General features: G+C 35.6%; 1 protein-coding gene across 2 annotated transcripts in view; it reads right to left on the bottom strand.

The window, feature by feature from the left end:
- Window positions 1–230: 230 nt before the first annotated feature.
- The window catches only part of LOC121864995 (exportin-T-like), a 53,074-nt gene continuing 29,058 nt past the window's right edge, over window positions 231–24,246 (bottom strand). Inside the window, exons 11-20 of one of the 2 annotated variants that reach the window (XM_042364260.1) lie at window positions 18,542–18,748; window positions 17,955–18,137; window positions 16,306–16,506; window positions 15,925–16,057; window positions 11,648–11,832; window positions 10,903–11,046; window positions 7,629–7,817; window positions 7,280–7,489; window positions 4,058–4,204; window positions 231–1,621 (exon numbers count right to left, since the gene is read on the bottom strand). In XM_042364260.1, coding sequence (XP_042220194.1) covers window positions 1,352–1,621; window positions 4,058–4,204; window positions 7,280–7,489; window positions 7,629–7,817; window positions 10,903–11,046; window positions 11,648–11,832; window positions 15,925–16,057; window positions 16,306–16,506; window positions 17,955–18,137; window positions 18,542–18,748 — 1,869 coding nt within the window. In that variant the 3' untranslated portion in view covers window positions 231–1,351. The remainder of the gene's footprint in view (window positions 1,622–4,057; window positions 4,205–7,279; window positions 7,490–7,628; window positions 7,818–10,902; window positions 11,047–11,647; window positions 11,833–15,924; window positions 16,058–16,305; window positions 16,507–17,954; window positions 18,138–18,541; window positions 18,749–24,246) is intronic. The other variant, XM_042364261.1, reaches the window with a different exon arrangement.

Here is a 24,246-nt window from a genome sequence, read left to right as displayed (position 1 = left end):
AATGGTTTAGTTAAAAAACTGTTGTATTACAATAATATTCCCTCCTAATTGACTTGAATAAATACTTGAATGGAAATATACAATATTTTTGTTGAAACTACCCGCGTTTCAGTATAAAGTGTCGTAATAATAAATGGTAAACAATTTGCCTTCGGCACTCGGTGTTTCAGGCACGGCGAGCCTCAGTTTATAGGACGTAGAGCGTTTTTACTGAAGGTTTTGTTGTTCCATTACCCTAAAAAATGTGGGTCGACCTATAAACAAGGAATATCATAAATTAACGATTTCTTGGTAAAAAAATCAGGGTCGACCTATAAATGAGGGGGGGGTTATAGACGAGTATATACGGTATGTTATGTTTAAAATAAATTTTCATACACTGCATTAAACAAAAATAAAGGGGACGGGAGCACAAAAAAATTTAAACTACAGGTAATCCTCTATAACTGTACATTTGTTTTAATTTTTTTTTTTAATGTTATTGAATATTTTTATACAGTACGTCATGCACACTAAGCTGCACCGTAACCTTCACTGTGCTGTGAGTTTAACCCACACCAATTCAATCTCAGTCACATGTGGTCTGTTGTCATGTGATTGTCTGATCTTCATTGGGAATATTTTTTGAGTAAATAGAGGAGTATCTGTAATTAAACTACAATCTTTAAAACAATGGGTACTGTACTAAATACTGTAATGCTCAATTCCAATAAAATTTAAATAATTGTAACCAATGAGGCAATACAATTGTACACATACAAGACAGAATAAGACTTTCATTCATCACTTGCCACTTTTTGTTATTGAGGGGGCCTACTTGGATTACATGCAAATATCAATGCAAAACCCGTTAGAATGTTCACAAGCATTCCAGGTAAAATCCCTTCACATCAAACCTTAAAAATTGTAATTCTGGGAAGAGGATGGCTCTACTGTATTTGAATAATCATGGCTACTTGTAAATGATTTTTCTATACTGATTCCAGGCCTCACTATAGCACCTTTTTGCATTAACGATAAGTTAAAAACAATACAAAATTTAAAGTTACTGCAAAATGACGAGAAACAAGACACAAAGTAGACCCAACTGTGTACTGATCATTATGTTCAACCATGAAATCTTTCAATTTTATTTATACAAATAAAAAAGACCATTGATATAAATCACTTAGGATATTATAGCCATCTACTACTGGGTTTCAGCAGATATGACTAGAAATATAATTTTAGCAATAACTATTGCTATTTACAATAATGTGGATACAGTTCATAGTGAAAATTTGACTGATACACAAGTTAAAACACCAAAACAAAACTACACACGTGCCAAATTTGAGTTTATGTCCACATTTCATGACTTTGCTCGCTGAAAGAATAATTTACTATAATTTCTAAAGAACTTTGCTTCAGATGTAAGGGCCTGACAATACTCATTAATTAATTGTGGTGAAAGTTCTATCTTCGGTAAGTATTCTGAGCGCAAATATGAAAGTAATTCCTCCCCCCGTTTTTTATATACAGACTGCAGACACATAACTGACTCATGTAGAGCCAAGATAGTCTGTGCATCATTTAGGTCAAAGGTAGTCTTCAGAGGTGCCAGGAAACACGCTGGGACAACCTATAAAAAACCAAGGTTGTGATGAAAGAGATTAGTTATGTTTGTATCTTAAACTAAAAACAAAACAAAAAATCTATAAGGTTAAATGACGACATCTTCTATATGTAATTTCAGGTATGTACTGGAAAAATTTACAAATGAGAAATCTCCCTTTTATGTATAAAAAGCCAGGCACCTAAGTTGTTACCCAGTATACATGTACACATTACACGTAGCACTGGTCAATATTTACTGAAATTTAACATAAGGCCAATTAGGTTAATCTTTAGAGTGTGATGAGGGAAGAAGACGTCGAAATGCCCAAGTGCAAGTAGTCTGAACATTAATAACCTGAAGACTACAAAAAATTTTGAACCAGCAACCTGGGATGAGGTAAATATCATAATCATTCTAGGAATTTTCTTCTGCTTTTGTAATTCTAAACAGTATCAGTATGTACACTGATGACTGGAAAAGACAAGAGGATTAAAAATGTTAAAACTCACTGTCATGGAGAATACATCAACAAACATATTGGTGAAAGGCTGAATGAATATGACAAAAATAAAACTACTTGACACAACAGTACGTAAGAACTGAGCTTAACCCTTTTAACTCAAAGTTTGATAAAAGTCGAATGAATTTTTAATGTCAATTGAACTCGAAGTTTGCCTTTTCTCCAGAGCCACCAAAAAAAATTTCCACACAATATTCGACATGTATCACCAAAGTTTGTAACGACCATCTGTTGCTTGTAAACAAAGTTTCAGCTGAAACACACATGGTGGCAGGTTTTGACAGTCTTCTTCAATTTTCTTCTGATTTTCATCATCATATAGGAAAGTTAGGAGCACCATTACGTATATCAGAACTTAAAGAACAAGTGCATGTTTGTCTTCGTGTGTACACTTCAGTGATATATTTATGAAAAATTATGCCATATGAATGCCAAAATGAGGCACTTTTAGTGCCCATATGACAATTTCAGAGTACCAGCAGTAGAATCCAAAAAGAGGTTGATTTTAGACCACTATTTCATTCCCTACCAAATTCACTCAAACACAGAAAATCATGAGAACAAAACTGCAATAAAGTTTAATTCATGAGATATCTAGGAAGAAGTTAATTTACAGCTTAAATCCTAATACTATATGTCAGCTTTAAGACTGATAATGTTATAGGAATATTGAGAGGGCAAAAAAACTTCCAAGGCTCTTACTTAATGCACTGATATGAACAACCTTAATAAGTATCTTATTTTCAATTTTCTGTATGAGAAAGTTGAAACAAAAACCTAAAACTATGCTTTTATAACATTCATCAAAAAACACTACAGTAAGATCTCATGTTTCGCACGATTTCATTTGGCGTTTTTTAATTTTGTGAGCACTTCCTAATGTAACCAAATCTTATATTTGGCGTAAAATATCGTGAGTTTCGCGAGATCCAGCCAACTGAACGCTGTAATATTTTATGTTGCAGCATACCGTAAGTATGTTTTTTGGTAACTGGCCAGCCGCACTCTCCCTCCCCCCGTGTGATGTAAGGGCATACAGGCAGCAGCCACACACTTCTCTTGAATCAGTTTCATGACTGCCTGGGGCAATATGACTAGAATAATGTGTTGCCTTTATATTGTATCAGTATATGTGAAGAATACAGTAAATAAATATAATTATAATAAGTAAAATAATTAAATAATGGGTTACCATTTGGCAATAATTTCAAGGGGCACGAGATGGAACAGCAGGCCACCGTAGTGTATGACGTCACAGCCCTCATACCAGTTACTCCCGCGCCATCCTAGCGACCGCCCGGGCTGCTATTGTGTGCTTTTTTTGGTGGTGCTACCACCTGTCGAGTCAAGACATTGGCCTCTACCTGTACTGGGGGTCCTATTGGTGCTGTTGGAGGTGGGACAGACCCACCTAAGTGGCCAAATAAGGAAAGGGAGAAGCGAGACTACCGTAAGGGAGTTAAGTTTGCCAAGTCTCGATGCAGGATAAGCAGCGTGTGATTAAGTTACTTGAGGAAGGCCTTAAAACTAGTTAAATAAGAAAGATTACTGGTTTTCCAGAAAGCACAATCAGGTCAATAAAGGCAGAATTTGTATCATTTGGAGGTAATAAATTGGAAAATCAGAGGTTGATGTAGAGTGGCCAGACTATATTGTTATTTTTCCATTAGTTTATGTATTTGGATTTGGAGAATTTGAATTTGGCGCAATTTTTCCAGCCTATATTACCCGCGAAATACAAGACCTTACTGTATTATGACAAGATACATCCAAGAGTATAATTTGAAAATCGAGATAAGCATGTTTACATGTATTCTTAGACAAAGTTTGAAGCAAAAATCCATGATTTAAAAATTTTTGCCACACATTTTACTAGCTTGAATATAAAGTGCTACAAGTCATATTTTCATAAATCATTATTACCATGACGTATTCCTTACCTGTGTATAAAGAAATTCAACAAAGCCAGGGGGACCAACATCTTTCACACCCCAGGCTTCTGTCAAACGCCGTAAGATCACAAAGCAATTCTTTTGAGCAACTGGGTCAGGAAACTCCACTGCACCTTGCACTACAGACATCAGGACCTATATATATATACATATAAAATTAAAAATCAATGTGCAATTTTTATATTACATTCTGTCAAATTGTGTAATCATGAATGAAAGAACACACTGTATAATTGCCCAAATGAATGTCACAATTTCCAGAAACTTTCAATCAGAAAGTGGTATCTCGCAACTACCATTCACTTTATTTTCGCTTTTAATTTTTTGAGGTAGACCATAATTTGTGAAAGTTAAAAAAATTAACTAATATATGCTAAAGCAGTTTTTCATAAGAATATTGCAAGAATAAATTATGCTTGTAAATTTTAGTACAGTGGTCCCTCGGTTACTGAATGCTTTGGTTAACGAATGACCTTCCATAAGAATCTTCATTTCGGTTAACGAACAAAAATTCGGTTAACGAAATTCTTACGAAGATGTTTCGACATGCTTTGGCTTGCTCACCAGCTGGAAGATTAGTCCGCCAATACAGAAATCGGTTCTAGGGCTTACATTTGTTAAAATTGGAGTAAATATCAAGAAGGTTGTACTATTCAATAATTTTCCAAGTTTTATATAATTTTTTTTAGTCATTTTAACACTTATTTAACATAATTGCAGTACAGGGAACTAGTTTTTGGTGTGCCCATCAGCCACCTCACTCACCCACCAAGGCTCCAGTTTGTATCTCTGTTCAGTGGAGGAAACATCTTGCTTGTGGGTCTCTTGAACACAGAGTATTTTTACATTTTTACAATACAATTATTGGTCATTCTGAAATTTATTTAACATATTGACAATATATACTGCAGTGTTGATTAAAAGAAAATAATCTTGAATTACACCAAGTGAACTAAAAATTTTATGGGTGAAATGACGGCATCAAGCATAGGGTGATTTCTCTTCCACCCCCACTTCTAATTCCCATCATCATCGTCGTCAACCACGAGCCTTCTACATACACACCTCAAAGTAAGTGTACTTTACTGCATTTTTTTTTACTTTGTATGAAATTTTCGGTGAGCTGGAACCAATTACCCAAAATCCCATTGAAACATTGGTTTCGGTTAACGAAATTTTTGGTTAACGAATAACCTTCTGCAACGAATTGTGTTCGTTAACCGAGGGACCACTGTACATAAAAAAAAAAAAAAATGACATGAGGTTATTGCTCCGGGAGTTAGAATTGTACGTCACAAAATGAAAATGAATGACAAATAAAAAATATGAATTGAATTAATATTTATACTCACCACCATGGTTATGCCATGTCTTTAATGAATAGTATATGTAAAAAAATATTTTCCATATTCACCACCTCGATGGACAATGTGTGTGAGGAGGAAAACATTCACAATTAATTAATAATTCATTTACCGTCCGACTGTATTGTATTATTTAAAGTGATATCTCCGTTAGCCGGAACAGTTGGTGCAGAGCACTTACAAGAATGAGAAATTTCCAAAGCTGGACAAAATTTACCATCGCCGGAATTTTCCAGGTAACGGAAAACTTTCATTATTTCCAGAAAATGTGCCCAATTTTCATCTCTCAAACCCGGAAAAAAATCCCCCATCACCGGAATTTTCCAGGTATCCGTACTGGGAAAATTTTCTCCGAATTTTCCAGAAAATGTTCCCCTTGGAAAATCGTTCCCAAAGTCGGAATTTTTGCCCAAATTCTAGCTTTGGGAACGATTTTCCAAAAAAATTTAAATTCTGGCTATCATAGCTTTAGTTAAGAAAAATTCCCACTAATGGAGATATTTTTGTATAAAAAACAATAAACTTTAAAGGGTGGCTCCAGTGCCGGAAAAACATGCAATAATCCTAATTTTCATCTCATGATTTCTCCAACAAATTATTATTCTCTTATTTAGTGACTAAATATAAATGTGTAGAAGAAAGATTGAGGTTTCTAATGGCGAAAAAGAAAAGAAAAATCTCAATTAGAGCACGTTCTACATGTATTTGAAAATTATCATCTTACGCGATTTGCTCTTTTTTCTACGTAGCAAAATATACCCTGTCCTGAGCCGACAGTGCACGTTAATATACAGTACCAGCGTTTTAAGGGTTAAGATTCCTGTTCAATGGTCATTCGCTATGATAAAAAATGTAAAATTTGGTTAAATTGCTAACTTCTATGAAACCTTATTCAACTAATAATTATTTTAGAGGAACAAATGCCTTTCTTATTGTTCTAAAAATAGAAAATAAACTCATAAACAAGGAAATAAGCCATATGCAGAATATTCTACACTTAGAAGTAAGTGTTATTGGCTCGTGTTGCTGTATTATCTTGGACAGGCTGTACTTTTTTTCCTGCTCACATCTTCTTCATCTTTCAAGCTCTTTTACTTTTGCTACTCATTTTGAAGCCCTTTACCTGCAAAGATATGAGGGAATACCAGACGAAAGTTAGGTAGTGAGAAATTTGGCTCAGGAGTTCATTAATATAGCATCCTATAACAATGGCGTCCAGCCCACTGGTCAGTCACTCGTTCGACTCCCACCAAATTGCCAGATATCGCTGTTTGAACAAATCATACTGAAAACTGTGACATCACTTCTTCGACTGCTTGTACACTCACTACAAAAAGTATCTGCACTTTTTTGGGCTAGACAATATGGCAAAATGGACAAAGGATACTGTCAACCCTACCAAGACAACAGGAGTCAGTGTTCAATCTGAAATTCATCAGACCCCACCTTGCAGATACGGTAGTTTTCTGTAGTGAGTGTAAATCCTTAAATAACCAGATAGTGCAATATTTACTCATATAAAATATTGATGATTTTGTCTTTTTATGAAACATTGTTAATACAATTCTCTCTCCCTCTATTTCTTATTGCATCCATGACATTCTTTCCTTCAGTTACTCCTTTCTTTGATTCTGGGTCACCTACTTCCATTTGCCAACATGTCCACTCCCAGACATCTGAAACACCTGTTTTTTTTTCCATTCTATCCCCATCCAAACTTATATTATATTCAATTTTCCATGTCTCACTTTTCTTCTTATTTTTCATACTTTACACTTGTTCAAATTCACTATTAACTTCATACTACACACTTACTTAAACATATTAAGGGGAGCTTAACACCAACCTGTTGTAAAATATTCGAGTCTAAAGAAGCCATGACATCCAACAGATTATTTGATACAATAGTGGTTAGAAAAAGATAATAGTTCCGCTGAAGTAGTCTTCTTGTTCTCCTCTCTTCCTCATCATTTTCCTCAAGAGGTTCTGATAGAGCTGTGAAGATGGCAGATACCAGGGGAACAAATATACTTTGCAGGAAAGGACTGATATCCTTCTGAAAATGAGGAAATGCATACATTTTAGAAGTGAAAATTAAAAATTAAAGCATATGAACAGCCGTAAGAATGATTTGTCATTATCCTCTGTACATTTTTGTGATGGGAAGAACCATAATTCAAGTATGAAATTATTACTTGAAACTTGGTGATGATCTGATTGATGAGGGGAAGATATTCTGTAAGGACTGTTGGTGAGGGTGTGTGAAGAAGAGCTTGAGAAGCAACTGGTAACAAGGGCAGTAAGCTTCCTCCATCCAGGCAAACCACCAGTCTGTGCATCAACTGCCGCACACCAGATCCCACCATTTCTCGCTCCATTCCAACCTGTCAAAAAAGTATAAACATACAGTATTTTTTATACTATCTTTTATATTTAACAATGATTTCAAAGAGAAGACGGTGTGGAGTAATTTTTGAGGAATGACTTGCTGTTGATGATGTTGCTTGATTATGTGAAGCAATATGGGGAAACCTGATTTGGACTTTTAGTGGAAGGAGAATATTGTATCACGAAAGAACACAAATAAAGACAAATTGTGTGGGTATTTCATCCTGATTTTGGGCCCCCTGAATTAACCTTTACCCAGCAACTAAGATTTTTCTACTCACCCTTCACATGTGCAAAAATGGAATGCACGGAACATGAAACTTCCACAGATATTGACAGCCACTCCTACAGCTAACTTCCACAGGTGATGTAGGGTGACCAAAAGCAAACAAACAGACAGGATCTCTCTTCATTCAGTCATTCTTATTGATGTAATAAATGATTTTGGTTATGGTATTCCTTTTCCAAAACATGGCCCTATATGTACAGTCACTCAAAAAACTATCTGTAATGGGGGAATCGATGAATTTCAGAATGAACACTGCAACCAATGTTGTCTCGGTAAGGTTGTCAAAATTCTCCATCCATTGTGTCATATTTTATCAACTCAATTTTGTACATATAGATTTTTTGAGTGACTTGATAACATGCTCTTCAGTCTTTCAAGCATATCACTGCATCCTCTCATTTCTATTGAATCCTTCCATCTCCTTGGTCTACACTACTCCCTCCTACCATAAACCTATGAACTATAAATATTTAACCAATCTTTCAAGCCTCACTCTCTCAGTACTGCCATACCACCTCAGATTTGTCTGCAATCTTTCTTATTTTGTCCATGACATTTGGGCTATATACTGATCTTAATTGTCCTAACATATTGGTGACTAATATAAACACAATTTGCAGACATTCTTTTTTCTACACATATGATTATTTTTTAATTTTGTGAGCCTTTTCCATCTATGGTATAGGGTGTCCAGAATCAAAAGGAGAGACTCTTCCTTCCTTTGTCATTACCTATTCAATCGAGTAGTTGTGATATCCCCACAAACCACTTGATACCATTCCCTATTATCAATCTCATCTAGATTGTTACTTCCTGATATTCACCACACCTCACTTCAAATACAGTCTGTCTTTTACTATAGCATGGGAATGTATTTTGATAGATGCTGTGATATAGCTGACTCCAATACAATACATGTACACTCTCACCAAACACTTCTCGAACAATATAAGCATTATGCAATCTGGAAAATGAATGGAGAATCTGAAACCATTCCGAGATGACTAGCCCCATTCTGCTCATTCTCACATCCATCGTGCCCAGGTGTTCCTGAAGTTTTTGTCGAAAGTGTACAATATAGTGTATGTAAACCAAAGCAACAAAGCTGTAAATAACAGTACCGTGATCCCTAGGTTAACGAACGCCTCGGTTAACGAAATTTAGGTTAACGAACTGCCTTCCATAAGAATCTTCAATTCGGTTAACGAAAAAAAATTCGGTTAATGAATTTCTTATGAACCGACCTCAACATGTTTTCGCTTGCACTGGCCGGGCAACCAGCTTTAGTGTCAGTCCGCCAATACATTAATCGGTTCTAGGGCCTAAATTCCTTACTATTTTAGTAAATATCAAGAAGTTTATACTATTCAATAATTTTAAAAGTTTAATATTCAATTTTTTAGTCATTTTAACAATTATTGAACATAATTGAAGGTAAAGTGACTAGTTTAATGCGTGGCATCCAGCCTCTTAACACAGTAAACAGGCGTTAGTCTCTCTCTGTTTTCACTGGAGGTAACATCTTGCTTGAGACTCTCTTCAACTGAACGCTTTTTTTCTGTGTTTCCAAGCAAATTATTGGTCATTTTGAAATATATTTTACATATTGACAATATATAATGCAGTGCAGTGTTGATTTAAAGGAAATAATCTTGAAATACACCAAGAGAACTAAAATTTTATGGGTGAAATGGTGCCATGGGGTGACTTCTCTTCCACCCCAATGCCTTCTCTTCTTCCTTCTCCTCCACCCCCATTCCCATCATCATCATCATCATCATCATCATCATCATCATCATCATCATCATCATCATCCAGGAGCCTTCTACATACACACCTCAAAGTAAGTGAACTTTTCTACCATTTTTGTTGAATTTAGGCAATTTTCGGTGAGCTGGAACCAATTACCCAAAACCCATTGAAACAATGGTTTCGGTAAACGAACTTTTCGGTTAACGAACAACCTGCTGGAAAGGATTGAGTTCGTTAACCGAGGGACCACTGTACATGTATTATTTACCATATGTTCAACAGTCCTGGTTCACTTAGTAGAAAATCTTACTACAGTATAATATATTTTTGGGGAGGACAGTTATGTGATTTTGCTGAAGTTCAACCTATCGATTTGGCAACCCATACAAGGAATATTTACGACACAAATATGTGATAATCCATTCCAGACCCAGACTAACCACTAACCATGTGATTCCCAAGCCTGCCAGGGGCAGATCCTTGATACTATGGATGGAATATACAGTTTCTTGTTTCAGCAGTTAACATCCTTGACCAAATCTTGATCATTTTAATTATCAAGTTGTGTCTGTACTTAAAGATTAAAAAAAATATATACTTTAGTCCAGTATTGATTCTGAAATCCCTCTATAGGAGCCTGGTAAAGAGTATTAAGCCAGAAAATATATATTTTTTTATATCCAACAGATTATGAATTCATTATAAATACTACTCCAATCCACAGAACTCTCCGTGATTCTATTATAATAGCCGATCAATGAGACAAGTAGAGAAAAGACAAAAGTTAAAAACACCATAAAATGCAATTAAACTTTAGAGGGAAGTTTGAAGATTATACTGTAATGGTACAATAAACACATCTCAGTAGCTGTGTCACTTGTGTTGTTCTCGCCAAGAGCGACTCATAAATCACTCTCATAAGATTTAAAAAAAAATACATGGCTTATTACGATAACTTTGTACTTACTGTAAAGCAAATAAAATATACATCTTAAGTTTTAGAACATGACAAACTATATATCTATGAAAATTATACTTACATTAAGACAGGTAATGAACAGCTGCAGGGCATCCAAGTACATCTGTACACAACCACATGCTTGAATGGTGTTCTGATTTGAAAATGCCTTTGAAGTCCGTGCTGTCACTGATGTTGCATGACAGATACTTTTAGCAATACTCATCTGGAATAATATAAACATATAAAACTAATCACACAGACCAGAAATAAATAATTGATTAACTACCCACGTAAATAAATACCTGTACTGTATAATTATGAAAAGAATACTGTAATTCAAGAGGATAATCTACTTTGATACACTTATACTGTATTTAGGAGATTTATATGTGAAAGTAATAATGACCAGAGGTGACCACAGAGTGATGTGTTAAGGTGATATAATCATATTAAGAGAATGGATAGATAAAGGATGGTAAAAGGAATGTATAATTCAATGATGGATGATTAAGTGTGAAAATGCAAGGAGATGGAGTGTTTGGATGAACAGTGCACTAGTAATGAGAGGGATGGACATCTAGGAGGCAGTAAAGAACATGAATGACAGGAAAGCATGGCATATAATGGTTTATGGGGATGCTACAAAAGTAACAGTGAAAGAAAGACAGGAGAAAAAAAAAAGATTTGTTCTTAGCTCTGGTCACCCAATATTTCAAAACATGAATTATTAATAACTAATTGGACCACAAAGTAATTACACATACAACTCTCAGTTCTTAAATAAAATGGGATTGATAAGAGGTCTTGTATTGGATAATACTAACCTGTCTAACAGGATCCTGCTCTTGAGCTAGTCTCTCTGCCAGGCAGGTAACTTTGGCAAAGACTGGTGACAGGAGGTTTCTCATCAGTATTTCCTTTCTTTGTGCTTCAGTATTTCCAGATATAATTAGCATTGCAGCAGCTTCAAACACATACAACTGATCGTCATTTGTTAGCAAGGGTGTTACTGAAAAGGAACGAGACAAAAATAACTAATATAAAATATTAATTAATCAATGTGCCGTCCTCATAACACAAGGTTGGCAACCTTCATCATCATCATCATCGTTTCACAGCCATTTTCTACACTTGTGTGGGTTAGCTGAAATTACCTGATGGGAGTTCTCCATGCTGCATGGGCTCTTACACTCTCTTTCATCTGGTTCTTAACTCTAATATCAGTTTTTACAATTTTGGCTTGCCTGGGTCTTCTCCGCTCCTCATTTAGGCTCAAGCATTTCTTGATCCAATTAGTCTCATCAATTCTCCCCACATGCCCAAACTATCTCAGCCTACTTCTACGCAGAACTTCGTCAATACAGTACCCAACCACCCTCTTCACTCTGAACTGGAATCTACTGTCTTTCAGTGTCACATTGTACTTTCACATCACCATTCTCATTTCAAATCACAAAAGCCTGTTTATGTTGTCTTCTTTAACTGCCCATGTTTCACTGCCAAACAACATCATGTTTCTTACACCTGCCACATACATTCTTCCTTGCATGCAGAGGGAAGGTCTTCTTGCCATCAATAAAGGCAGCAACTCCCTAAACTTCCTCCAGCCACTTCTGACTCATGCAACCGAGCTGATGTCAGCATCCCCACCAGCAATGATCATGTCACCCAGGTAACAGAACTCATCAACACAGTCCAGGGAAATACAAGTATCCCTAATGTTGCTAAAGCCACACGATTACGTGCATATAAGGACACTTAAAAACAGCAACATCCTGGAGTCTGCCATCACAGAACTGCACCTCTTGTGTACCCAATTTCCATAATAACTGCACATTATGGAGCTTTTCACAGAGCACATGGTCATTTTCCACTTTCCACCATGGGTCCCTCACCCATGACATAAATCATTATTTGTGTTTTAGCCACATTCACTCTCAGGTCCTTTGACAATTCCATTCTTCCACTTCTTAAATTTCTCCACTGCCTCTTCAATACTACCAACTTTCAACACTAATTCATCAGAATACAACCACCATCAGGGCAAAACAATCCTAAAGTCCTGTGATATTGCCTCTAGCTCCATCATTAACAGAAGGGGGTTCAAGACAAGACCCTTGTATGAACCCCTATTTTTTTACCTCCATTTCCTCACTTCCTTGCCATTTACTCTCACAAATTGTTTCTAACATTCATATCATGCCCAAACTACTCAAGCAAGACACCATGGCACCCTGTCAAATGCCTTCTATGAGACTAGAAAGGTGAAGTAAAACCATCTTTTTCTAGGTATTTCTCTTATAGTTGCCTGATCACAAACAGCCTCTGTAGTTACCCTACCTGGCATTAATCCCAAGTGCATTTTGTTAATGTTCACTACCTCCTTTATCAATTTTTCAATCACTCTTTCCACAACTTTCAAAATGCAGCTAACAGCTTCAGGACCCTGTAATTCCATGTTCAAATACATCACCTTTACCATCGTAAATACTCCTGATCACACTCTTCCGATAATCAGCTGGAATGGTACATTTCCTCCTCATTGCATTGATCAATTTAGTCACCTGCAACATGATAGCATTGTCTAATGCTTTCAGCATTTCTGCAACTATTTCATTGTTTTCAGCCACCTTTCCATTATTCTTTTTGCCAACTGCTCTCCTTATCCACTCTTTATCAATCATTGGATATGGTCCATGTACTGATTTTGCTGTTCCTAGGGTGCCCATCCCATTTGTATTCCTAATTCAGCAGCTGATTTTAGTATTTCTCCAGGCATCTTTGATTATTCATTATCAACAACTATACTGTCTTGTATTACCATGGTCATTTCTCATGCACTGCTTACCAAAAACATCTTTGTTTCCACCATCTATTTGCCTTGCTATTCTGTATAACTAGCTTCTTGCATCCACACTATTAAGCATACATGTCTATGGAAATGAATCTTGTTAACTTTTCTTCACCTTGTATACCTCTCTTCTGGCCATGCACTTGGACTCCAGATATGACTCCTTGTTATAACCCATCTTCAATGCCTAAAGCAATATTCTTTTCTCCATTTTCACTCTGTCCACATTATCATTTCACCACCATGTTACTGCATGCCTGGCAGGGCTCTTCACCCAGCCACCCATCTTGTCAGCTGCATTTATCATATCTTTTAATTTGGTCCAACATCTCACTATACAACCTCTCACACTGTCACTTGCTGATTCTACTCTTCTCAGCTACAGCTCAATGACTTCACTTCCTCACATTGTACAAACATTTACACTTCCAGCTATGAACTCAACTGTAATAAGTTGGGTTCCTCCACTTTCATTGCACATTCATCTGTAAAGTTGCCAGCAAAAGTTTGTGAGAAGACTTTTGCTGACAACTGTATATTACATAGGTGAAGTTGTATTATTAGTTAATGTTGGTTCATAGGCTTAATAATCATGATTGGAAAAGTTGAGTGACAACCTGAAAAAGATCCCTGACCTGTACACCACCCCAAACCCAGCTACTGGCACCATCAAGAACTTGATGCCACAGCAAAAGCAATAAATTTTCCCCCGCCCTCAATAGAAGGCACCACGGGTGGGCACATCATCTGCTACCACAGGCCAACAACTAAACAGATTATGTACATATTCCAAGACCCAAAGTTCTTTTACTTCATCAGTCAACTTGAGTCTGAACACCTGCAGTCCAGGAAGCAGTTATTCAGACTCAAGACAATTTATAATTTGTTAAAGTGTTTTAAAATGTAATTAGTGCTGAAGTAAGAAAAGTGGTGTCATAAGGAAATAAGAATATTTTTTCCTTTGTCCTCTACCACTGGTCTGCTCTGGCCAGTCGGACCTTCAATGTGAGACTATTAAATATATTTTTAATGCTTAAATTCTCAAAAGAATCATCCAATACTTTTAATATTCAACTAAAATGTTTTAAAAGGTTTAATATCAAATGAGACAATAGATGAATTGATAAAAAACTAGATTGGTCAGTAACATCTGCTTACTAGATACAAATGATTAACAACACCCCAAGTTGTCTTGCTTCATCAGTCATCTTGAGTCTGAACACCTACAGTCTAGGAAGCAGTTGTTCAGCCTCAAGGTGTTATAGGTTTTTAAAAAGTGTTTTAAAATGATGGAATCAATGTTGAAGTGAGAAAAATTAGTATCGAGAAGGATCACTTTGCGCATGGTTTGGGGCTGCAGCCTCAAACCCTGTACAGTAAGTCCTCGCTTAACGTCAGGGTTACGTTCCTGAAAATGCAACGTTATACTTAACAATGTGAAGAGGATAAATTTTCCCCATAAAAAATACATAAAATATGGGAGTTATGTTCCTGAGCCTCCCTTTGCCCCATGAAATACATTACATATACATAAATTCAAAACTCCTTGTGTGATGCCTGGTGAGGTGCTTGTATGCATTACTATAGTGACGTTCATTGAGATTTTATGAGAGAAAAACTCAAAACTCCTCTACATGACAGATAAATAAATACCAATAGGTAACCTTGGTTGGCCAGTGGGCTGGTGCCAGCAGTCATAATACATCACCTCCCCTCCACTTCCAGCAAGATTGAAGGTGGTTTAGGCTTAAAAATAGTCTTATAAAATGGCACAGACTAAAGTTAGCAGAATATAAATTGCATTGCTGGAATCCGTGCAAAACAGTGAATAATATGAATAAAGACATCACATATTTTGCACAAGAGATAAAACTTTTAATCCCTTAAGTACATTTAAGTACTGTACATGTTTTTCAACTTATTTTTCAGTAGATACACCGGATAGTAACTTTCTTAATTTATTTTTACTCATTTATATGCACACAACAGCCTAAATACATATTGTTAAATGAATTTTGGGGTCTCTAAAATTTAACAATGTAGTACCGAAACGTTAAGCAGGCCGACGTTAAGCGAGGACTTACCGTACATGTATTTCCCATTGAAATACATAGAATGATTTTATGCAATTGAAGTTTGCATGAAATTATAAGTCCCACTATCACATTAAATTGAGGGTTCACTGTATTAAATAAATGACAAAGAAAAAGACAGTTCCAAAACAATAAAGATTTACTGCACTGTACTTACTTTGACCATTATTGGGAGGAGCCATCACCAAAAGTTCTGTTAACTGACTTAGAATATCTTCAGTATAACCAACAATATGGTTTTTGAGACAGCGTACCATGCGAGAAAACAAATAACTTGTTCTGCTTCGAACCTAATCAAGAGAAATGTAATTACAAATATATACAATTAATGACACCAAGAATACCTAATAATAAAACATTCAGAAAATGACATTCATTTGTACAATCATCTATATATATATAGTACAGTACATTGTCTAATTGAATTCCATAAAATAATTTCCTTGGAACTATCTGAATTGTATAAGTATAGTTTGTCACTCTCATTAGATGGTAAAAGGTAAGGTTGATGGATAAGATGACCACAACCGAGACTCACTCTTGGAAGCCGATTCCTCATGCCACGGTGGTCCAGGAAAGCTGCCAGAATCCCTGGGATGTATTGAGGTTCACACGAGAAGAACTTTTCATAGCGTGCCACGCACTCAAAAAACTGAAGTGAAACAGCTGGATGGTTATGACCCGATACTCCTGATGTTACAAGCAAGCGCATCATTTCCTGCATTGTAGATGTTTTTACCTGTAGAAGCAGAAAATTTGTTTTTACTAATAAAGCACAGGCTTTAAACCCAAATGTGAAATCGAGTCATAAAATCAGTAGTTATCTTAGTGTTTAAAATGAACAGCAGGAGTTTAAATGAATGACAGTGTAATGAGAATAAAGCTCACTCACTAATAATATAAAAGCATGATGTCTGCAATAGTTGTGAGGGTGATAGCATATTTCTGTTTTCTTTACTTACATATCTGGTTGTATGTTATGAGACTATTTCACATCTAACAAAGATTCAAATAAACATTTTTAGTGAATCATGCAAAAGCATTAAAATTAATCTGAGAATATAAACAACACTATAAAACAACCCAAAGACTCACCTCCTTACCGGAGCTCCAGTCAAAGAAATAATCACTGAGCAGAAGGGAACAAAGGTACTTACCTCCAATATAATCAGATCAGCTAATGAAAAGGAAGAAAAAGTTTTTCACATCTCATCCTAGGTTTTTCTTTTTCCTCCAAGAGCTATTAACCTTTCATTGCCAAAATCGAGGAATTGTGATTCAAATTAAAACTCCCTTCAGTGCCTAAATTGCAAACATCTCACAGGGGATGGAGGGGGGGGGGGACACACACACATACTCTGAGGCAAGTGGCAACAAGTTTCCACTTTAAATCAACTCTGTTTGACACTTAGTGGGTAAATGATGACACATGGGACAACTGATGCACCACCACCCACACACACCTTCACACACCTATGCTTCCTTCCTGTCTCCTCACAATTACATCAAAATTTTGGGAAGTTAGTGGTGCTGTCGCATCTGAATATGTTGTGCAAAAGTGTATTGCATAGAATGACAGCATGAATTAGTGAAACATTTAGCTAAATTACAATGTTTTAAAAATGGCTTCCCATTGCATAAGCAGGTGTTTTATTCTTTGTCCATGGTAGGCTTCCTTTTCTTGTTTCCATTCCCATTATTGATACAAAAACATGAGGATTAACAATTTCAGTGTATGTTGTGCTAAACTATGATGCTTTCATGAAATAAAGGTAGGCACTTCCTTGCACAATTCATGGATAAACTCCAAAAAATGCTAACCAAGGTATTACTGTGATGGTCACTCCTGGGTTTTTGGGAATATCCAATTAACATATTTTCATTTAACTAGCTTCATTCAAAAATGAATTGGGATCAGTATGGACATACATGATGTCCAACATTTTATGAAAGACTGATGCATGTGTAAATAAAGATGTGCGTACATCATAATTATAATCTTTCCTAAGAATGATTTTATAATTGTATGATCAGTGGTCACCTTACAAAGACCTTAAATGACTTTTCGTAAAATGAGGGATGACTGTAATCTGATCCACCATTTACCAGTTCTTACAAAACTGACAGGAAAAGTATCTTACCAGCACACCTCACTACTGTGCAGGTACACCAAACAGTATCACTGACCTGCGACATATGTTCCTGAAGAGCAGCTGGGTCACCCACCTGGCTGGGCCCAGAGAAGTGGTTGCCATGAGAAGCAGGTAAAGCTTCACCAAGGTTATACAGTAGTGACACTGCTGCCTCCACATCCTCATAAGATGATGCCTGCCATCGATTTAATGTCGTCACTACATATTCCTTGCTTACCTAGTTAAGAGAATAGTATCAAAATTATGATAAAGAAGACATATGTTTGTGAAATCTACACTGGAACAAAATTCATAGATTATAACAAAATCATGAAATCAAAGGATTAATAAAAATAATAATAACAATAATACTTCTCTACGCTCAATAATGTTTGCATAACCCTGCTAAAAACTTAGGTGGGATGGAAGCACCTAGATATGTATCAACATGCCTCTCTTCATATGCAGTGCAGGCATAACAAAGAACTTAACATACCAGTGTACAATAGTGTATTGTATAAGTACTGTACAGTATACCTGTATTCTAAATTAAAATATATAACAGCATACAGAGAAGGTAATTAGAGTACGTACATAGTATATATTCACATATCATAGGAAAAATATGCTGACTGTACTTACTTTTAACACAAGTTCAGGTATCAGTGCAGCTAGATTATCAAAAACAACTTTAAGCTTCTTTCGGTAATCATCAAACATAGCTTCATCTTCTCCAGCCTGTTCAAAGTTGTAAGATTCATCATATTTTGTCTTGGTGATGACTACATACAGCATGTTTTCAAGCAGACCACGTTCTACATTTGTAATGTGACCAATTTGCTTAATCAACTGAAAAAAGAAAAAAATATGTAAATAATGTTTGCAAATACCCACAGTTGTGACTTATTATAAAAGGTAGAGAAAATTTAGAAGGAAACAAAAGTCAATGAGTTTATTTGGAAGTGAGATGGGAATCTGGTCACCTGGCCATACAGAATGATGAGCAAAGGAGGCATCATCATGAAATTTTTGGGGGAACAGAACCTTGTTGTCATATTCAAATCATCCATCCATATTTACAGATACACACAGTACCTGTACTCCATTTAAATTGTAACAAAATTGTACTGAAAACTGGCTGACGAATTAATTTCGCAAGTATAAGCTGTCAGACAAACATACACAATCAATAACTGTTATTTGTCGAGTCACATCCTAAAATATAGGAACAATTAACGACTCAAGTAACAGTTGGGAATATTTAACTGTCACTCATGGAAAAAAATAAATAAATCATAAAAAATTAAGTATTAAGGAGGGGTTACATTTACTTGGTTTTAAAACAGGGACTATTATTGTGTGTTATCATATGCAAACCTGATATGGCTCTACACTAGATGTCTAAAACAAAGCAAAAACTACAGTTATCATGTGTATTGCATAGATTTACATTTAATATATTTACATTTGTTGACTTTGTATTGAAAATAGTTATCTATGAATTAAGTTATTAGTTTTGTAAAATAATGCTCTTCAAGGGAACAAAAATAGACTAAAAGGAAAAGTATAGACTGGAATTTACGGTGCACATAAACTCTGACGTAAGATGCACTTCCTATATCACAAGCATCATGTGCTGCAGCTTTCAATAAATAAGCAGAATGAGAATAAGTTAGAGTCCTGGGAGGAGAAGGGGTTTAATGGGTGTATGACTTCTTGGCTGGGAGTCCCAGAAACTGACTGCAGCACTTGGCTGGGAGTCCCAGAAACTGGCTTCAGCAAAGTTTCAACAACTAATAATAATACACAATATATAAAACAATTTTAAGGTTCATAGGTCACCTTACCTGATCATCATATGATACATCCAAACATTTTCAGGCTTTCTTTACTAATATATGGCACCATTTATACGGCATGCTTGGGACTTGGGGTTTGCCAGATTTAATTTTTTTTTGTCTGGAATTTGGAGCGCCAGGCCCAAGATGCACAACATGTACAGTATATCCTCTGTAACTGGCTGTGAAGCCTCTGTTCAAATCAGTAGATTCACTCAAAAAAGTAGCTTTAACTATACACAGTAACTTAAACAAACAGCAATAACAAAGGTATATAAAGAGTACAGTAATAATGAAAGTAAAAAAACAGTAAAAAAATTATAAAATCTAGAGTAAACACAGAGACACAGTCAGCTGATACTCGCCTTAGCAACAGTACCCTGCCGCAGACCCTGTGACTTCTACACACACACCACAGCTTCACGATGTAAACTCATAGATACGTATGACCTTATGCATTCGAATAATTATTCATTTAAATAATCTTTGCATTTTCTGTGTGTAGCATTGTGTGCCTGTAAAAAAAAAAAAAAGAAAAAAAAAGTGTATCTACCCTAAATCATGAGTTGAACAATACTTCATACTTTATGTTAATTATCATTATTTTTTCACTTTTTGCATGTAAGATTCAGAGTGTATGTAATTGAGTAAAAATAATGAAGAAAATTACATATATCAACCTGAAATTATGAGAAGAAAAATAACCAAAACATATACAGTAGCTCACATGTGGGGGAATGGTTGAAAATATCCCCACTCAGCTCGGGAATTACTTTAGGTGCCCCTTAAACCCCCAAAAAAACCCGGAAGTTTTTGGAGCATTCTGGATACCAGGATGCCGAATAAACAGTTCTATACCTATATTCCCAGATTTTTTATTTCTCTCTGGGGACCACAGCTTTTAATTTCATTCATTCCTCTCAGCCCCAACCTTCCCCCATTAATATTGCTAATACTGTACCAGCATATGGCTAAAGTATCTCCATATTCTTATTCTATAAATTTCAAGTCTGTCTCTTTGTTTGGGCTAATCTTAGTACAGTGAACCCTCGAAGATCCAGACTAAAAGGGAGGACCACCTGTCCGGAAAAAAACAATTGTCCGTATTTTCCAGTGAATGAACTAAAATTAAAAAACCTAACAATTAATGACACAAAAAACACCCAAAATACAGTACTGTACCACATTTTACGGTGTATAAGACACACCCTCATTTTAGCAGGGAGTATTAAGGAAAAAACTTTTGTGTTTACTTCCCTCCTGTAGCCATAGTTTTCTGAAAATAATATATACAGTACCAGGAAATGTGAGGAATAAATAAAAAATAATACCAATAAATAAGTTACAACACAAAATACTGTACAGGATGCATTGCCAAATCAGTAAACAAAAGCCAAATGAAAGTTTAACACAGTCGCCATTTGCATACACTCCCTGCTTCACCATAGCAACAGAGACCAGCTGGGACACCAATTCCTTAGCAATGATCCCCACCCCCTAAACTCTGCACTCTCCTCCCATTCCCTCACTGAGCCATCTAAGTAGTGTGCAAAGAAATGTATACTGTATTCCCTTTGTGTTTGCCCTTAGGACAATTATTTTGTTTACTTTTTTTCACAATATTTATGTAGGATGGTGTGTGCATGTAACGGAGTAAAAATAAATGAAGAAAGTTACGTATATCTACCCAAAAATATGTGTTGAAAAACAACCATAACACCTCACAGCTTGGCCCAGTTACAGTGACAAGTATAACCTGGCTACAATGCCATGATTAATCACTATTATATCAGTAAACACTAATAATAACAGCAAATCCAGTGAAATATGACAGGAAGTGAGGAGAGTTACAACAGCAGACGACGCTCTAACTAATGGTCATTCATTTGCTCCCATTGCCAAGCATACGATCGAAATACATACGGTAAAAATATATATCTGTAGTCAAATTGAAAACGGTGATGGGCACAGTGATAAATTATATAAACCATGCATTTACCTCCAATAAATAATAAAAAACATTGTATCATTACTAGAGTTAATGAAATAATACGTACGTAATCCCACAAACAACAATTGACAACTCTGTTTATGTTTCCCGCCTTGGGACCTGTGTCATACATGCTGAGATCTTAGTTATAAGGACCTAAGATGATCTTTGCTCTGTTTCGGGAATGTTTCTTAGGGAGGCTTCTTAGCCCCAGAACCCCAAATTTTGCCCGAATCTTTCGCAATCCGGATTTACCGGGTCCTAATCTTTGAGGATTCACTGCATTAATATAACTACCCAGTAAAAATCAGTATACTCTTGTAACACCAAATTTTTAAGGCCAATTCTTCTCCTTGTGGCTTCTTCTGGATGTGTTCATGTTCTTGGCACCTACAAATGAATGATTACATATTACATTTCAATAATCTTTTCCTCAAAACTATATTTATTCCCTCTCTAATAGACTTCCAAGATTATTTAATGCATATTTTTCTGTTCTTATTTCAATTCCTTCATCATTTCTAACAACTTCTCTCATTAAAATTCTAAATAGAGTAAATATATATGTACTGTAATGTCGGAAATAGCAGACAACAGACAGTTACCCTAAAACAACAAATTCATTATTCAATAACAATGCAGTTTCCTGATACAGTACCAGTATTGATTTATATAATTCCAATATATCTACCATTACTACCCATTCTCTCCAAGACTTCTACAGGTCTATTGCATTCTACTTTATCAAATACTTTTTCAAAATCCACAAAACAGACATACTGTCCATATTCCCTTGAAATCCCTTTAGTCCTTTTGCGAACAATTCAATCTTCAGATAAATCACAGTATATTCTAGGATAAAAAAATAATAAAAAAATAAAGCTTTAAAAGCCTCAATTATCACACTAATTATCATAATTTGGGTGCATTCTAAGGCTGCTGAATTATAAGTGATAATAATTTTTTTTAATTACTGGGAAGGTCTCCTTTCTATGAAATAGAATTATTCATTTAAATCATGTATTTGATCCCCTTTCTGCCCATCTGTTTTATTTGTCAGGTAACAACAAATACTATCGTGCATAGTATTTGTTGTTACTTTAAGAAAATTCTGTTTATTGGCAGTGTACAGTTCAAATGAACTGTAGAACATCTAAGGAGATTCAATGGAAAATACCATACAGTACTCCACGGTTTCAAGAGGAAGAAAAGTAGGGAGTGATCTTGTTGAGCAAAGTGGATAATTCACAAATCCAGCATGCTCTTGATCCCAATACTGCTAGATTTGTGAGGTCATGCTGTACATTAGATTTGTATATTAATACAAGTAGATCTCAATTTACACGAGATACTTTCCTAAACCATCTCTTGCTATATGAATTTGTGCTAAATGAATAATAATAAAAGAAACACACATTGAAAACCAATAAAAGTTGAGAGATACATGTTGGAAGGAATGAGAGGGCATGCAAGAGCAGACTATGGCACCAAAGCCCCGAAACATACGCGAAAAAATACCTTGATACACTTCTTTTTTTCTCACTTCAACATAAATTCCGTCTTCTCAAAACACTTCTTAAAAATTTATCTCGCTTCGTGTCTGAACAACCGCAGTTGTTTAGACTCAATGTGACTCATGAAACAAAAGAACTAATGATGGATTTTTTTTTGTTTATTTGTGGTGTTGAGTGGGTGGCTTAGCAGTGGCTATGCTAACAGAGGACATGCCTACTCATGCTGCCACCTACTGAGGACAAAGAAACTATGGAAACTGCTTCATCGACTGTCTTTGGTTGATATTTATTCATTGAACCTTAAAGACCTTACTGTATTTAATAAAGCATACAGTATTAAAAGTATTTAATGTTTCTCCAAGGGGTCATGGCCTAAAATTAATTTAAAAAAATTTCAGTTATGAACTGTTGTACAGTAAAAACCTATCAATGAATGTTGTGACAATAAGAGTTAAGTTGTACAGTAATAACCTGCCAAAGAAGTAGTGACAATAAGAGTTAAGTTGTACAGCAATAACCTGCCAGATAATGTGGTTACATTAAGAGTTGTGAATTGTTTAAATAACCTGCATTAGCACAAATGGTATGTATGGTTGCCTCATGAAAGCCCATTGTACCTGTAATGTCGGCAGTGCATTCTCCCTTTTCAAACATCTAATCATTTTCATTTTCATCTCTACTAAAATAGTTTTTCTATGTCTCTTGCTATCAGCACCATTCTTGTTACTTTTTGGTTGTTTAGCATTCATGTTTGTGAGGTTTGATAAGGACAAACAAAAAACAAAAAAAAAACAAAAACAGAACTGCCAGTCACTGCAATAAGAGTGTGACCAAAAGAGCAGTGGGAGTGAACTAAGGTGGTGAATCATAGGAGGCAGGATGATGTTGAGGCTCATGTTAAACTGAATTTTTTTTTACACTAAGTAAACTTTTATCTTAATGTGTACTTCATGTTATGTTGACCCATGTTAAGTGGGGACAACTTGTACCCATTCTTTTAGTTAA

The sequence above is a fragment of the Homarus americanus genome, unplaced genomic scaffold (assembly GCF_018991925.1).
Source record: "Homarus americanus isolate GMGI-L3 unplaced genomic scaffold, GMGI_Hamer_2.0 scaffold2539, whole genome shotgun sequence".
Classification (NCBI taxonomy): domain Eukaryota; kingdom Metazoa; phylum Arthropoda; class Malacostraca; order Decapoda; family Nephropidae; genus Homarus; species Homarus americanus.
This window is presented reverse-complemented; position numbering and strand designations above follow the sequence as displayed.